Source organism: Coenobita brevimanus, chromosome 14 (genome assembly GCF_032717465.1).
Source record: "Coenobita brevimanus isolate Jiangsu-jjx chromosome 14, ASM3271746v2, whole genome shotgun sequence".
NCBI lineage: Eukaryota > Metazoa > Arthropoda > Malacostraca > Decapoda > Coenobitidae > Coenobita > Coenobita brevimanus.
Window position 1 is genome coordinate 12,576,280 of NC_136967.1, and position 17,233 is coordinate 12,593,512.

Sequence of the window (17,233 nt, forward strand, 5' to 3'; positions counted from 1 at the left end):
ATCCAAGGGTTGGTTGGGGTTTATTGCTCACGTAATGCCACTCAGGGATGAGTGATGTTGGCCACTCTCATCTTAAATGTCAGGACCAACTTGCCTAGCCTATGGCTACTACACTCATGAGGCAACGTGGGATTGGATAATGGATGGATAGAACAATTATTTTTATTCCTGTTGTTTTCGTCGTTGTTGCTGCTGTTGTTGAGACATTACGACAGTTACATGAAGCTGGTGTCGGGAAACACGAGTCTGAAAAGTTTTATTCCTGACCGGTTTCTCCAATATTCATTTCAAGAGGAATGAATTCTCTCTGGCTAACCTGACCTTACATTGGTACAGTTGACATAAAAAGTCGTGTCTTCTGTCCGCTTTCTCCATGAACTGAAACCGCAGCAAACGACACTGACGACAATGATTTCTGGCCATAAAAGTTATCAATGTAGCCTGCTTCTCTTTACCCAAACTTATTTTCGAAAGCCATAAAGAGAAAAGCTGGAGATGACGACATGACTTTTGATGCTGATTGTACCAGCTGGAGCCAGTGAATCCCTAGGGACCTGAAATGACTAATCTGTTGGACTTGATTAGTTCGTTTTCTTCCTTTCCCTAACCTGGCAACTTGGACTCCTATGTCACATCCACTGTGCTTTTGTTGTTATTTTTGTTTGTAGTTACGTGCAGGGCCTCCCAGGCTTTTCTAATTGTTCTAGTCACACACCCTTGTAATGCTACTGCATCTTTGTCTCAGAATCGTGTTTCTTTACGCCTTCTTCATTATTATTCTGATAATTGCTTACCACCGTCATGTAGAAGGTACACACGAGACCCATCAGGACCACGGAAGCTGATGGAGCAAGGCCGGTGGCGGTGGCGAGGGTGAGTGCAGGACCGTACAGGATGACGCCCATGTAAAATAGGTGGTAGCCGACCTGACACAGCGTGCCCATTTTGTGTATCGTGGAGGACTTGTACCGCAACACTAGGTACTGTGCAGGGGGTAACAGTAACAGCATCATTGTCATTAACATCATCGTCATTATTATCATCAATATCACCATCAGTATTGTCATCATCATGATTATAACGATTATCATCATCAATATCATCACCATCACCACGACAGTCATCATCAACAACATCATCCTGAACTTTTTCTCACCAAACATGGAGTGAGAAAAGATCGAAAAAAAATAAGGGACAAGGAATTAGGAAAGCCAGAGAACTATCAACAGCATACTCAGTTATATGTACGAGACACTCATTCATACATTATTTCATTAACCTCTTCATCACATTATAGGTCATCACGTCATAATCATTGCCCTTTGCTGAACATTTCCAGTGTTTTCATTAACATAGAGTAGACCAGAAATACTCTCACAATACCTTTACCTCTAACTGTCTATACAAAAACGACATGCACATTAGACATCACATCTTCTATTTCCATTCCTTCATAGCAATGGCCACTGCAGTGTTATCACCTAATTCGGTGGTATCTCGGATTGCCACCACCGGCAGGGTAGGGCTAGAGACACAAGGCCCTCCTTGTCGCAACCAAGCGACTGTGCCGACAGTGGTTATTGCAAAAACTCATCCTTGTCAGAGGAGAAGTGGGAGTTCGGAATTATATGTTACTAATACCTGTTCACTTCTTCCTCCAGACTGTATCCCCTCTAGTCGTATTCCTCACAGAAACCCAAATCTTTCCCTCTACTGATAGATCCTCTTGTAGTTTTCCTGGTTACCATCTCCTCACAACCTTCCGAAACAAGGGTGGCACCTGTTGCTGTATCAACTCTGAATATGCAGTTGACACTATTTTGAACTTCACTTCAGCTAACATTGATTATTACATAAACTTAATTACTTACATACTGGTATTACCAATTACATCTGTATAGTTTATGGCTCCTCCAGTGCTTCTTCAGAACCCAGCGTATTTGTCTCCATATCCACACAGCTGATCAACCTTAACCTCACCCTTTCCACTGAAATTACTCTTTTGGGCGATTTTAACGACCACAGTGCAGAATGGTTACTGCATTCTGCCAGGATTGACGATACTGGTCTAGAATGCGAGCAGTTTGTAGAATCGTTTAATTTCATGCAGTTGGTAAAACAGCTAACCAGACGATCGGCATTCTGTACCCGAATGCTTTTGTTTCATTTATTTATTATTTACTTATTTTTAGTTTATGCTTTTTGAAGTTAATTACATTTTCCGTCCTTCACTTCCAATGTTAAGTGACAGCCTTGCAACGACACAGATATCCAAAGTATTCACAGTGCAGTACTGAAATCCACCTGTGGCTGATGCATAAAGCCAACTGGGATAACTATTTTTTTTTTCCCAATACCGATAACATAATTATTTATGACTTACATTCTCTTTTGGTGTGTGAATGAGGCAATAAGTTAAAATTATCAAGTTCTCCACGGGAACTGAAAACATCATGGTCAGGACATTTCTAGTACTTATATTTAGTTAATAGCAGACGATACTCTTCATACAGTGTGAATTCAAGGAGCCTAAGAGTGCTATAGTCTCATTACACTAACTTGACCTAAAACTACAGTCTTTCCATCTCGACTACTGAGCTGTAACAAGAGAATAACACTAGAGTTTGAGCTGGTTACGAAGTAGTGTTATGGAAAGTTAATACAACGGTAGTATCGTCTTTTTCTACCGGTAAGTTGCTTGGTAGAAGATACAAAAGGACGATAATCAGGGCCATATTAGAGGTGCAGCATCGTGCCATCATCAGTAACCTTCTAGTCCTATTTGCAACTCTGATATTCTATTCCATCTAATGCCAGATGATGATATGCAGCAGAGCGTGAGACATACTGACTTAAGTGTTATTGTTACTATGAACCATCTCGTGCTGTGGACGGCTCTAATATTCTGTTCCAGCTAAAGCCAAACAGTTATATTCAGCTGAATGAATTATAGGATCCTGTGAGTGTAAACTCTTTCGGTTTGATTATTTACACATATTTATCCACTTTACTCTTGCTACTAACAATTTTACTCAGCTTAAGCGAGATTTTAAAAACTGTAGGGGTTAGGCACTGAACACAGTCAATTTGTTTTCATCTGACAAAAGATCCCTAACCATTTTCAGCTCAGTTAATGGCCAAATATAGTCAGGTTGGATAGCGGATTTGGCTAGTAACCACGGAGACTTCTGCCTCATAAATGAGGCTTATTGAAATTCATGCAATCATGGCTTAATATGCAGCTTGTTCGAGTGGCCAAGTTCCCTTGGATAAAAAAAGAATACTAATACAGCTCCAAAATGTATTGCACATGAAGGCTCCAATGATATCCGTAACGATCAGTACAGCTTGTGTTGTCTCACAAAGATAAACGTATTATCATCGGAATGTATAAATCATAACGATACGTACAAGGAAGCCTCACAAGGATGCAACAAAATTGATCCTCACGAAAGCAGGCTCATCGTCGTACGGCGAAATAATTGGGTATTTGCAACTGCCATCGTCTGTGATGTCAGACAGTCTCGCTAGAGGTTTACGCTAAAACATTTTGAAGCATGTATATAGCCTCCTTGTATCCCCCCATTACTAGAGATCCTTCTTAAGTTGAGCAAATCTGTACAAGGGCTGCAAGAATATACTTTAACAATCGCCTAAGTGAAGTATTATAAGATATTGTTAGAAGTTGCAGTAGTAGTTGCAGCCCAAGGCTCATATGAATTTGAACCCGGTGGCCGACAAGCAAAAGTTGCCCTCTCTTGCTGGCCGCTGTCTTCCTTCTGGAGACATCAGGAGGATGTTGAGGAAGGTTTTTATAAGTGAGCATCACCACCGCTCCGTTATATCGGCGGCACCGCTTGCAGCCGTCCCCGTCCAGCATCTCCGGATATCGTCCTCGTCCAGCATCTCCGGACATGGTAAGGCAGGTAAGTTTATTATTTATTAAACATAAGAACATAAGAAGAGAGGATAAATGCAGCAGGCAAAGAGGAAGGCTTTCCCGCGCCCTCCAAACCCTCCAGCCGAAGCCTGCAGGAAGAAGTCAGAAGGTACACCACGCAGCATAGAAAAACTGAATACAAACGCCTCTGATAATACTTACGACAGCAAGTTATAACAAAGATTTACCTAAGGCTCCTTTGACACGTACACATAGCAGGATTCAATGTAAAGTGATTGCTCTTTCTTCATCGGCACACACACACACACACACACACACACACACACACACACACACACACACACACACACAAACGTACACAGCAGGATTCAATGTAAAGTGAGTGCTCTTTCTTCATCGGCACACACACACACACACACACACACACACACACACAAACGTACACAGCAGGATTCAATGTAAAGTGAGTGCTCTTTCTTCATCGGCACACACACACACACACACACACACACACACACAAACGTACACAGCAGGATTCAATGTAAAGTGAGTGCTCTTTCTTCATCGGCACACACACACACACACACACACACACACACACACACACACACGTCAGTACATTTACATATGCATCTCTTTCTCTCTCTCTCTCTCTCTCTCTCTCTCTCTCTCTCTCTCTCTCTCTCTCTCTCTCTCTCTCTCTCTCTCTCTCTCTCTCTCTCTCTCCATACACTGTTTAAAAACACATCTTCCAGTCCCTACTCTGAATCATAGAAACGTGGCATTTATAACACAGATTTTCTGTTGCACAGTCACTAGAAAACAATTCCTCTCATTCCAGATCCTAATATGTCCTGTACAAACAAAGAACATTAACATAACATGCACCTCTCTCTCTACAGATAATCATCTCGCTCCAGACTGACGCGCACACACAAACACACACACACACACACACACACACACACACACACACACACACACACACACACACATCGGGAGGATAGCTCGTTCACCTTAGCTTAACCCGGTTTGCTATTTTTTTGCAGATAATTTTTCATGTAGCTTAATAATAGAATCAGCCAATACTACTTATCCACTTCCTTTTCATGGAACTTTGAGACTAGATCATTTGTTAATATTAATCTCTTGTTGCAGCTCAGATTTGAAGGCGGAGAGACAGCAATATTCGGCCAAGTCGGAATTAAAAGGATCTTACCTAGCAGTATTAGGCCAAGATGGAGTGGAAAAGATCTTACCTGGTTGTTTTTGGCCAAATCAAAGTGAAATTAAATTTACCTTACAATATTAGGACAAATGAAAGTAGAAAGAAACCTTCAATTTTGAATAAAACTTAAGTGGAAACAATTCTGCCAGGCTATTTTAGCCAAGTTAATGTGAAGGGAATCTTACCTGATTAACTGAGACGAGCCTAAGTCGGTAGAAAGTCGGGAGGATGAGTTGGTGAATTACAATGAAGCCGAGAAATATGCCCACCTGATTGACGACCACTTGCGTCCCGTGAAAGTACACTTCCGTTGGGTTGCCTGTGGAGGGAGAGTCAATTATTGTCGGGTTTGTTTTCATCTAAGGGAACTGGGCCACTCATGTAACTTGGATGCTAATCTGTGGTGTTTTCATATTTAGGGAATTGGGCCACTGCCAGAACTTGAATACAAGGTTGTAGTTGCATGAAACTCAATGAGAGTTATAAGGAAGGAATGAGTCTCCTTGGTAACTAGTCAGCATTATCCTGTAGTCCGACTACGTGTACACCTGGACATCAGCCGAACTAATTATGGGCTAGAGATCTTTGTTAGGTGAAAAGAAACTGGCTATATTGCCCACGTGCTATATCTATTGTCTCTTAAAATTAAGCTTCGTAAAAGATTGCTTGTGTATACGTTTGTGTTCTCTTACATTGTTGTTTATACTTCACTGGTATTTATACAGATACCAGAAGCTTCACAATGAAATTAAGGTGAATCTTAATGTGAGAGAAATAAGAAAGTTAAAACGATCTATGATACATAGATTTTATTGTGAAAACTGGGTAATAATATTAATATATAATATACCTTCAGAAATAGCTGCTAAATAATCCATTGCAAGTTTAATTTTGTTTACAACCCAACGGTTCTCTTCAGGTGTGAACAGGCATTATGAATTGTATGGTTTAGATATAACGTTCATTAATCCTTCCATAAGAGGAGTGCTCCCCCGAGATTAAAGATAATTGAAGTAACGAAAAATCTAATAAAAAAAAAATCCGTCTCCGGATTAACGGGGCTGGCATCTATTTCAGAATCTTACTTAAATTCATTTTGCGGACTCCAAAGCCGATTGTTAGAAAGCAGTGAAAAAATTATTAGTAGTTTCTTGCAGACTGATTTGTATTTGATAGGCCTTCTTTATGTATAGATCTGCTCTGGCCTTAGATCAAAAGCCAGTGCCCAAGGTCCATTAAGTCATCTACAACATACCAACAAAGGGCTAATTCCCATCATATTTCAAACGCTACCACTCGGACACTGATATTCGTCACCTCTGCTGATACACGAAAAATATAGCTTTTCATATTAAGTGTTATGGTATTACTGAGGGTGATGCCCATCCCGTATGGAAGAGGAGTGAACGATAATATCTGATTTTTATTCTCACACAGTTCCCTTCATTGGCTGGGAGGCCTCACAAACTGTTACAATGATATATTAATTAGACAAGGTAGGGGAGGTGGAGTAGAAATAAAATATTTTGCACTGTGGTTGCTCGTAATACCTTCCTGATGCAACGGAGGCCAAGATGCTAGCCAAAACTTATACCGCGTTTATAGACTGGTAGTCTCCCACAGTAGGCTACTCTTTTCACATTCGTACACACTTTAACGTGCCGACACAAAAGAATAACTGACCACCCATAACACAGTGAAAAAATGTTTAACTCAAATAGTGTGATCAGAACTTTAGCGATGAATATCTTAGCGACTCATTCATAACTGGTTCATGGCGCAAGAGACTGCATCAGAGTACACACTTACCTAGTAATGAACCAGAGGAAATGAAGCTACCGACGACTGAGAAAACCACAGGTATGGGTGGCATGGCACGGTTCCCCAGCAGGTAGTTCTGGGCAGACTCCTGGCCTCGGCTCCTGATCGCGCTGTACACCCCAATTCCGAGAGACGCCGCCAACATGGTGATGAAGATGGCGTAGTCCACCGCCGTGAACCCTGCCCCCACCGGAGCACCACCTGACGCAGACGTCATCACCTGTACAGGGTCAGTCCAGTCGGTTACATTCCTCCTACCAGAACCACATGGTACCTGACACTACACAAGTCTGAAAAACCACATAATACCGATAGCAAATGTGGCCTTACAAAATTTGTAAGGCTGTGGAGCACGACAGATATTCCGTCATCATTAAATGATAACAGAATATATGTCGTGCTCAATAGCTTAAGAGGAACTCAACCAGAGAATAGCCCCCTCCCCTGAAAAAAAAAAGTTTTCCAATATATATATATATATATATATATATATATATATATATATATATATATATATATATATATATATATATATATATATATATATATATATTTCCAGTCGTTTCGTGCAGAAGTCGAGGCAGAATGTTCCCGACATACGAGCATCGTATCGTCCTCATTTGTGCATCAGATACCAAAGGTGTGGTGCATAATTTTTGCCAGTAACCCAGCTTCCTGGTTTTGCATCAATTACTAATTTACTTCCATTGTTTAAAACAAAAATTCCTGGTCATTGCTGTTCAGATAGCTATAGTAATATAACAGCAGCTCTTCACCATTTGATTCTTTACGGAGATGACATAATATTTTCCCTCTTGTTCATTTCAGCTGCGGTTACTGAAAACACGTATTGCTCTGTAAGTCTAGAAAATAAAATCATGATTACTTGTATTTAAATACATACAATATGGCAAGCTCAGTATCTCAAAACTTAAGGCTGGTTCTCTCTCTCTCTCTCTCTCTCTCTCTCTCTCTCTCTCTCTCTCTCTCTCTAATATATCTGAAAGACATTTGATTTTTTCATGACTGCTTTTATCTGTAATCTGATCACAACACAACGCATGAGTCCTTTGGGATTCAGTCCCGAATCTTATTATGAGGTGGCCTGTAGTCCTACTGGACCCAGGTTCAAATCCCCTCTGGAACAGGGAACAGGAATTTCACAAAATCAGAATTTACTGATCTACCAGAAGACCCTCCGACATGTCGTAAAAATACCCCCGCTAATACCAGTACACCAGTCCTGTGTGAGAGCCCTAGCATGTATTCAATATGGACGGTGGGTGTTAGCGCCGAAGTGGTGACATGTAGAGGAGTATGGTATGTAGGAGTACTACTGGGCCTTGAGAGCAGGCTGTGAAGCCTATGCCCAGAGTCGGACACACACAAAAAAAAGTGTTGCATTCTGGGAGGCGAGCTCGTGTGTGTGTGTGTGTGTGTGTGTGTGTGTGTGTGTCTGTTGTATGAGTGTGTGTGTGTGTGTGTGTGTGTGTGTGTGTGTGTGTGTGTGTGTGTGTGTGTGTGTGTGTTGTATGAGTGTGTGTGTGTGTGTGTGTGTGTGTGTGTGTGTGTGTGTGTGTGTGTGTGTGTGTCGTATGAGTGTGTGTGTGTGTGTGTGTGTGTGTTGTATGAGTGTGTGTGTGTGTGTGTGTGTGTGTGTGTGTGTTCACAAAAGATACCTCAAACTTGGTGTTAGAGTTGACGTCCAGCCACTGAATGATCCTATTCTTCTTGTGAACAGTTAGTCAAAGGTGAAGGGCATAAAGCTACGGCAATGTCTGACCCAGCAAAGTAAACAGAAACAGTTTATATCAGATTTACACCAAACCTCTGGGAGAGTTTGAAGTTAAGGCAAGAGTGAAGTTATTCAGTCTTGAGAACATTCAATCAACGTTCAAGGTCACAGGGCTTACTCATATTTCCATCCGTGTGTGTGTGTTTGTTAGAAAAATCACTCAAATTTAATCCGATTTCAACCAAATTTGGTGGAAGGAGCGATGGCCAGCCAAGGCGTAATCCTACTGATTTTATAACAATAATTAAAAGATGAAGGTCACAGGGCTGGTCAGCTTAATGTTTTTATCCGATTTAAACTAAAAGTTGTCGAAACGTTGATGATATGGCAAGAAAAAGAAGGAATAATCAAAGGCTAAGGTATCAGCGGAGTCAATGACCAAAGACACAGGGCAAGGTTGACTCACACAGACTTGATCTTATGAATCTAACTTGGTGGAGGTGTTATGGGTCAGACAAGAATGAAGTAAAATTCAGTTTTGAGAATCAATGATCAAGGTCAAATTTCTACCCGAGTGTGTCTGTGTCAGTTAAGTATCTATTTTTAAAAATCCGATTTTGATTAAACTTGGTGGGTGGATTGAGGATCAGCCAGGAAACTGATTCATTGAAATCAGTAGGTGACGGTCACACGGCAAGGTCAACTTAAATAGCTTTTCTCAGATGTAGATTAAACTTTGCTGAAGGGTTCAGGTTAGAAGAGGGATAGAGATTTGATTTTGGGAATGGGTCAAAGATCAAGGCCACAGGGAAAGGCTAAATGTCAAGGTTACTGCAGAAAGGTAAATAAAATCCTTCTGGTCTGATATGAAGCAATATTGGTGGAAGGGTTGAGAGTTAGGCAAGAATAAAGGGAATAGATTTTGAGAATATTATATCGAAGGTCAATGTCATATGGCAACGTGAACTATGGGGTCCTTAAACTACTTGATAGGCGCTGGTGTTGCCCCCTCTGAACACCCCTTCTCGTTTGAATTATATGTTTAGGAACTGGTGAGGTTGTCAAATAGAAATAAATTTATCCTTGTATCAACGAAGCGGACTAAATATGAAACCATTAACTTTCCACAGAAACAACAGGGTAGAGCAATATCCACAAAAATACGGTAATATTATAAGATGAAAAAACCCGAGTAAAACCCAGAGTGTGAACCAGTAAATAATCGTGGCGTACTTCTGAGGGTGAGGAAAGATTGGTGGCTGGTTGTGTTGTGGGAGACGGGCAGTTGAGTCAGTGAGGTGGTATTATCAGTCATGAGGAATTAACCAACCATACATAATGATGAATACGCAATGCCTTATCGTGATGTGCTAGACCAGGGTACCAGAACAGGAAACATATACATGGAATCCATGAAAAAGCTTATAAAAAGAAATATGCGACTAACACTGGATTATTACGTTATCATGTTTACCTATGTATGCTTTACTTACACTAGATTGGCTTACACCTAATACCGACTGTCTCGCAATGTATCAGAATGTAGTGAATTGATATTTTTTACAGCAACAATTCCTAGATCCATACCCGTGATCAGGGTAAATGATCTACATTAATACACATTTTGTGTAATGCTCAGGGCTGCTGCCTAAGTGTCAGAGCCTGCGTAATGTTTCACCTGCTTTATGCATCATCTGAATATCTAATGCCTGTGTGACCCCACTTTTGCCTATATGCTGGAAAACAGTGTCGTTAGAATGTGTCCGATTTAATGCTCAGTGTGGAGAGGCCCTAACCTATTCATTCCGATAATGCTTTCTTTTGATTAATGATTATTACTTCCACACGATTTTATTCAGTTTGAAAGAGTTCTCGTGGTGAAGGTGACAACAACGTCTACGGGTATATCTAAGTTATCCAGTTCGAAAAGTTTTCCTAAGCCAAATAAAACTCTCTTAAAGCAACGTAAAAGCAGCTTGAATGAAGTTATTTATCATGATGCTATTTTTCTGCTAAAATTTTTTTTACTTATGCAGATGGAAGGATACTGTACACTCTTATTACTTAACAGTGTTTTACAGTTTCGAGCGTAAAAATAACTGAATCTGAAATCTTTAATGCTGATGAAATAACTAATATTTCCAACTTATGTCCTCTGAAACTTGGGTCTGAAGTAATGTCATGATAAGTGTGACGATAAGATTGGTGTTTACGGTATGTGTGACGATGGTTTTGTGGTGAAATAATGGTGTTTTTGGTAGGTGTGATGCTGCTTATACTTAGTGAGATGGTGTATAAAGTGTCTTCCAACGGTGAGTTTAACTGTATAGGCCTAGCCAGGTAATATCTCCTTGTATTTTTTTTTTTTTTAGAGCTATTTATGCTTTAGATAAATCGTCAATAAAGACAGGAACATAACAGGAGCCAGAGCAGACCCCTGTGGTACACCATTTAAGACCACTCTTCATTCCGAATAATTATCTCTATCCTCTTATTAGTGTAAGAATTATAATCCTGTCATTAATATTTGTCATATTAGGATTACTCATGTTATTTCACATTTTCTAATAAAAGCAATGGGTTCTTATGAGAGAAAATGCGTTATGTTTTTTAAGAGAACTTGCTTGATGCACATGATGTCTCATAACCCTGTTTTCATTTATTCACACACACACACACACACACACACACACACACACACACACACACACACACACACACACACACACACACACACACACACACACATGTAAGGCAAAAGTCAATAATCCCTTTACACCTCTGAATTCAGGACGGGATAAACTTCCAGTCTGCTAGGGTAAAATGGAACATTATTACCACTCGCATTGCCAGGAGAGGGGAGTGGTATGTTTTCAGTTGTGAGGTTGGCTGGGTGGCTGGCTTTGTTTGTGGGTAAACAAGATATCTCATGAACGGCTTGAGGTTTCAACGTGAAACCTTCAGGGTCAAATGTCTGCCACCTTTGGCAGCCATTTTGGTGACCTTGACTTTGACCCCGAGTGCCCATTTTCGAACTCGTCCAAGATTTTGGCCATATCTTGACACCCTGAAAGTTTCACGTTGATAGCTCAAGCTGTTCATGAAATATCTTGTTTACTAACACACAAACAAAGCCAGGCAGCAAACTCACGACTGAAATTAAAACATTACCACTTCTCTCGCTTACTACCAGCGTTGCGAAGCCAGCGGAGTGGTACTGTTTTCAGTCGTGAGGCTGGCTGGCTGGGTTTGTTTGTGTGTGTTTTACGTCCTGAATTTGCGTCAAATCAGAAATGGAGTTGAAAAATTGTGCCGAGGAAAAACTTTCCGACTACGCGGGTGGCGAGACCCCATCGTGAGAAGGCTTCTAGTTTTCTCGTCGTTTATTGTTAGATTCTTTTTTTTTTCAGACACTCTGCAATGGTTTTGTTGAATACTGAAAAGACTAAGTACTGTGTTGGAAACTGAGTATGTACCGAGTTACTTAACAGTCTTACAACCTTACAAGAAGGATGTCGGGTAATGAAGAATGGAAATTTTTGGGATTAATAATGAGAAAACAAAATGAATTATGAATATCAAAAAATTGAAACTAATATATATATATATATATATATATATATATATATATATATATATATATATATACAGAGAAAGAGAGAGATGAAATCATTTTTCATTAAGGATTAAAAAATTGAAACACTAGAAATGGATCCAATTTTCGCGTTGTATAAAATGGGAAAGCTAATAATTCGAGCAAATACTTATCATTAATAAGATATAACATAGCTTTTGTTTATTTAAAAAAAAAAAGTCCGAGAAAGCCACATCCTTCTATTTATACCTTTGGATTTTTTTTACCCTAATCCAGTCATTTATTTTTTTGTCCTTTACTGGAACATATTTCTCTCTGCCAATCCATAACGTAGGACCAGCCACGAAGGAGAAAGATATGTATTAAATGTGTCTAGGTTAAAAAAAAAAAAAAAAAAAAAAAAATCCCATCATCAAACTTAAAAGAGTTTAAAAAGCACACAGTGTTAATATATATCGCAAAATAATAAGTTAAATATTTACATTATTAAAATATTTCAATGGCAATTACATAGTAAAGGTATGTTACCAAGATGAGCCTGGAGCAACGACTGAATTCATTGGAAAAAAATCTTGAGCGTTACGTTTGTGATGTTTCTGAAACACTTTTAGGACTGATGAAGGGATATGTTTTTTACCGAAACTAGTCATCATTACTAAATATGAAGAGTAGCGATATCTTGCTTCTCCTTGCCTGGCTTTGCATCATAAGAACATCCACAGGCACTCTTATGGAGACAAATATATATATATATATATATATATATATATATATATATATATATATATATATATATTTATATATATATCTATATATATACACCAGGCCACCACTGTCTCTTCGCCGCACTGTTGCATCTTTATCTCTTTTCTATCGCTACTTCAATGGTCGCTGCTCCTCTGAACTGTCTGCATGCATTCCTCCACCTCTACGACGGGCGCGTAGCACCCGTCAAGCAGGAAACTGTCATCCCTTTTCTGTCCAAATCTCTAATGCAAGAGTTAGCCGTTACTCTCAGTCCTTCATTTATGCAACAGATCAACTCTGGAACTATCTCCCTTTGTCTGTATTTCCTACTTCCTATGATCTCCAGTCTTTCAAACGCAGTGTGTCCAGGCATCTCGAAATGATCGGATCTTGAATTTGGCTCTCTCTTGTATTTTGTTCTTCTCTTGGAAGGAACAGTTTTTGCGGGCTTATGGCCTTTGGTTCCTTCTTCCTAGCATAACATATATATATATATATATATATATATATATATATATATATATACAGTGCAAAGATGCAGTATTATGCCTAAGACGGGTGGTATTCCTCAAGTAAATAACTATCTGCATGGATTCACATGCGCGGCCGCATTTTCACTGATTTCTTCTACCCACATGTCTCACCAAAACAGATTACTTGCTGTGCCAGTAGCCTCTGGAAGACAGTCACTTCACTTTTTATCTCTGCATCAAACTGTGGTTTACTACAAATGGTTCAAAATTAGTCTCTGTTGTCAACTGGGCGTTAGCTTTATGTCAGTGACAAGGTAACCGACATCAACAGCCATGATTAGCTTCAGACAACTGACTATAATGTTGGATTAATTACAACATTGTCCATTGTTTCATACATAAATATACTATACGAATACCCATGTCACATAAATGATGAACGTTACTGAGATATCTATCTATCTATCTATCTATTGCCAGACGCCTCAATCCTGTTCGGGGTGACCACAAACAAATCGCCTCCACGTCGCCCTGTCCCCCGCCATTTCACTGCCCTGCTCCCAACTCCCACCCTCCTCTCTCATATACCTCTCCACCCTATCCCTCCATCTCATCCTCGGCCTCCCCTTCCCTCTCCCCCCCCTCCACCTCACTCACATACACTCTCTTCGTCAGTCTTTCACCCTCCATCCTCTCCACATGGCCAAACCACCTCAGTGTATTCCTCCTAACGCTTCCTGTCACATCCACATCCACACCACAACGCTCCTTTATATCCTCATTTGTCAGCCTGTCTCTCCATGTGACTCCACAGGCTCCTCTTAAATAACTCATTTCCACTGCTCTCACTTTTGACTTGTGCCCTTCCAACAACGTCCAAGCTTCACTTCCATACGTTAGAGTTGGTATCACAATACAGTCATGTACCGGTACTAACTTTTTCACTTCCATGCTCACTTCCCTGTTTCTTATCACTGTTTTCAAGGAACCAGCAACCTTTCTTCCCTGCTGTACCCTTTCAAGCACTTCACCCTCCAAACCTCCATCCTTACTCATCACACTACTCAAGTACTTAAACGTACCCACATTTTTCAAATCCTCACCATCCAACCTCGCTGTACATTCACTGACTTCACCTCTCTCAAAGACCATCACTTTACTCTTCCCTACATTCACATTTAGATTCCGTTTCTTACACACTCTGCCAAACTCATCCACCAAGCCTTGCAGCTCCCCTTCGTCTTCACTCAACAACACAGTATCATCTGCAAACAACAGTACAGGGAGTTTCCAAACACTACCCTCTCTCATCAGGGCCACTCCAACATCCACTACCCTACCTTGTACCTCTTTTATTACCCCATCCATGTACAGATTGAACAACCATGGAGACATGACATATCCCTGTTTCAACCCAACCTTCAAAGAGAAAAATTCACTCAGTTCACCATCCACACGCACTGCAGCCTTAGCACCATCATACATACTCTTCACAGCATTCAACAACTTCCCATCTACTCCATATATTCTTAATACTTTGCACAATCCTTGTCTATCCACCCTGTTATATGCTTTCTCCAAATCCATGAAAGCCGCATACAACTTCTTTCCCTTCTCTAGAAACTTTTCCACTAAAGATCTAAGAATGAATATCTGATCTACACAATCTCTTCCCATCCTAAAGCCTCCCTGTTCTTCTCCAACTAATTCCTCTGTTATTTCCCTAACTCTGTCAATAAGTATCCTACCATACACTTTTCCTATTATACTAAGAAGACAAATGCCCCTATGATTACCACACACTTCTTTTTCCCCTTTTCCTTTGTACAAGGGAATAATTATACCTGACTTCCAATCCTCCGGAACTCTACCTTCCTCCCAGGCCAATCTGCACATCTTCCACATCCATTCTACTACTATCTCTCCCCCATGCTTCAACATTTCACCACACACTCCATCAATTCCTGGGGCTTTCCCCAATTTAACTTTCTTCATTGCCTCCACAACTTCTATCCTACTGATTTCTTCCTGTCTTCTCACCTCCCTCCTTCTCCCAGCCATTCCCCAGCCACTTATACTTGCATCACTTCCATCCTCTATGTTCAACAATTCCTTAAAGTGTTCTCTCCATCTGCTCACTTTTTCTCCCTTCTCCACTAGTAATCTACCATTTTTATCTTTCACTCCCCTGCTAACTTCACTTCCACCCTGTCTTACTCTCTTCACATCATTCCAGAACATTTTCTTACAGTCCCTCCACTTTACACTCAAATTCCTTCCAAATTCCTCATCCACTCTCTTCTTCCTCTCTCTTACTAATCTTTTTACCTCTCTCTTTCTTTCTACATATAACTCTCTCTTCTGCCTTTCAACTTCTTCCACGCCCTTATTTATCATCCATTTATTATATGCTTTCTTCTTTTGTGTCACAGCCTGTCTCACCTCTCCATTCCACCACGCTGTTCCTTGCACCTCCCTCCGTCTTCTCTTCATCCCACACACCACATCACATGCTGCACATATTTCTTCTGTGAATGTCCTGCACACACCTTCCACTTCCCCCATCTACTCCAATTCGTATTTGCCCAATCGTTCCTCCACTTCTCTCTTATATTCTGCCTTTTTCTTATCCTCTTGTAACCTTTCCACTCTCCTTGCAACTACTCCTTCTTCCGGTCCTTCCCTTCTTCTATTACTCATCTTATTTGGGTCTTGATTCTGGCCACCACCAAGTAGTGGTCAGAAAGTCCACTCCCCCAACCTCTATAGGCTCTTGCATCCATTATACATCTTCGCATCCTTTCATCCACACACACATACTCAATCATTGCCTTCCTTTCATTCAGTTCACCACCCACCCTTCTTATCACTCGCCATGTATACCTGTGGATCATTTTATGCCTAAAGAGGGTACTGGCTATCACCAACCCCCTCCCAGCACAAATGTCCACTAACGCACTACCTTTCTCATTTATCTCAGCAGGCACACCCCACTCACCAACTATTCCGTCCACCTTCACATTCACTACTTTACCATTCATATCACCGATCAAAAACACTCTCTCATTCCTTCCAAACTTTTCCATGCACACTTCCACATTTGTCCAGAACTCTTCTCTCACTCTGCTTGCACAATCTTGCATTGGCGCATACACACACACAATCGCCCACATTTGTATTCCAAGTTTCAAACTTACCCACACAATCCTTGACTCAACTGATCCATACTCTCTTATGTTCTTCTTCCATCTTTTACTCACAACTATACACACACCTTCTTTTGCCCTCTCATTCTCACCTACTCCTGCACAAATACCCCATCCATACTCCCATTCTCTCACACTCTCACCTCTCCATTTAGTTTCAGTTACTTCACATACTTTCGCACCCTCAAGCACCTGGACAATCTCTCTCTCTTTCACCTCATCATTCGCACCTCTTACATTCCATGTTCCGATTACCATGTCCTTTGTCCGGTCCTTGGTCGTCATCTTTTGGTCAGTCCTTGTCCGAGGCTTCTTGTTTGTCTTTTTAGTTAGTTGTTTTCCGGGGAGGGGCACTAACTCTCCGCCAACCCTTTTAGTCGCCTTGTACGACAAGCAGGGATACTGGGGGAGAATTCTTGAAACCCCCCCTACCCCCAGGGGGTGAATAAACTTATGTGCTAGTGATGGCAATTCGTGCTATAATTGCACAATTGTGCTCCACATGCAGTTCAGACTCGAGTCGCTGC

At 40.7% G+C, this 17,233-nt stretch overlaps 1 protein-coding gene across 1 annotated transcript; it reads right to left on the bottom strand.

Annotated features, from left to right (window-relative positions):
• Window positions 1-725: 725 nt before the first annotated feature.
• Window positions 726-7,167, bottom strand: LOC145418306 (sodium-coupled monocarboxylate transporter 1-like). Its single transcript, XM_080286750.1, has 3 exons — window positions 6,939-7,167; window positions 5,315-5,448; window positions 726-983 (listed from the first exon to the last, which is right to left on the bottom strand). Exons 1-3 carry the CDS (start codon window positions 7,165-7,167, stop codon window positions 726-728), a joined length of 621 nt encoding a protein of 206 aa, XP_080142876.1.
• Window positions 7,168-17,233: the final 10,066 nt, after the last annotated feature.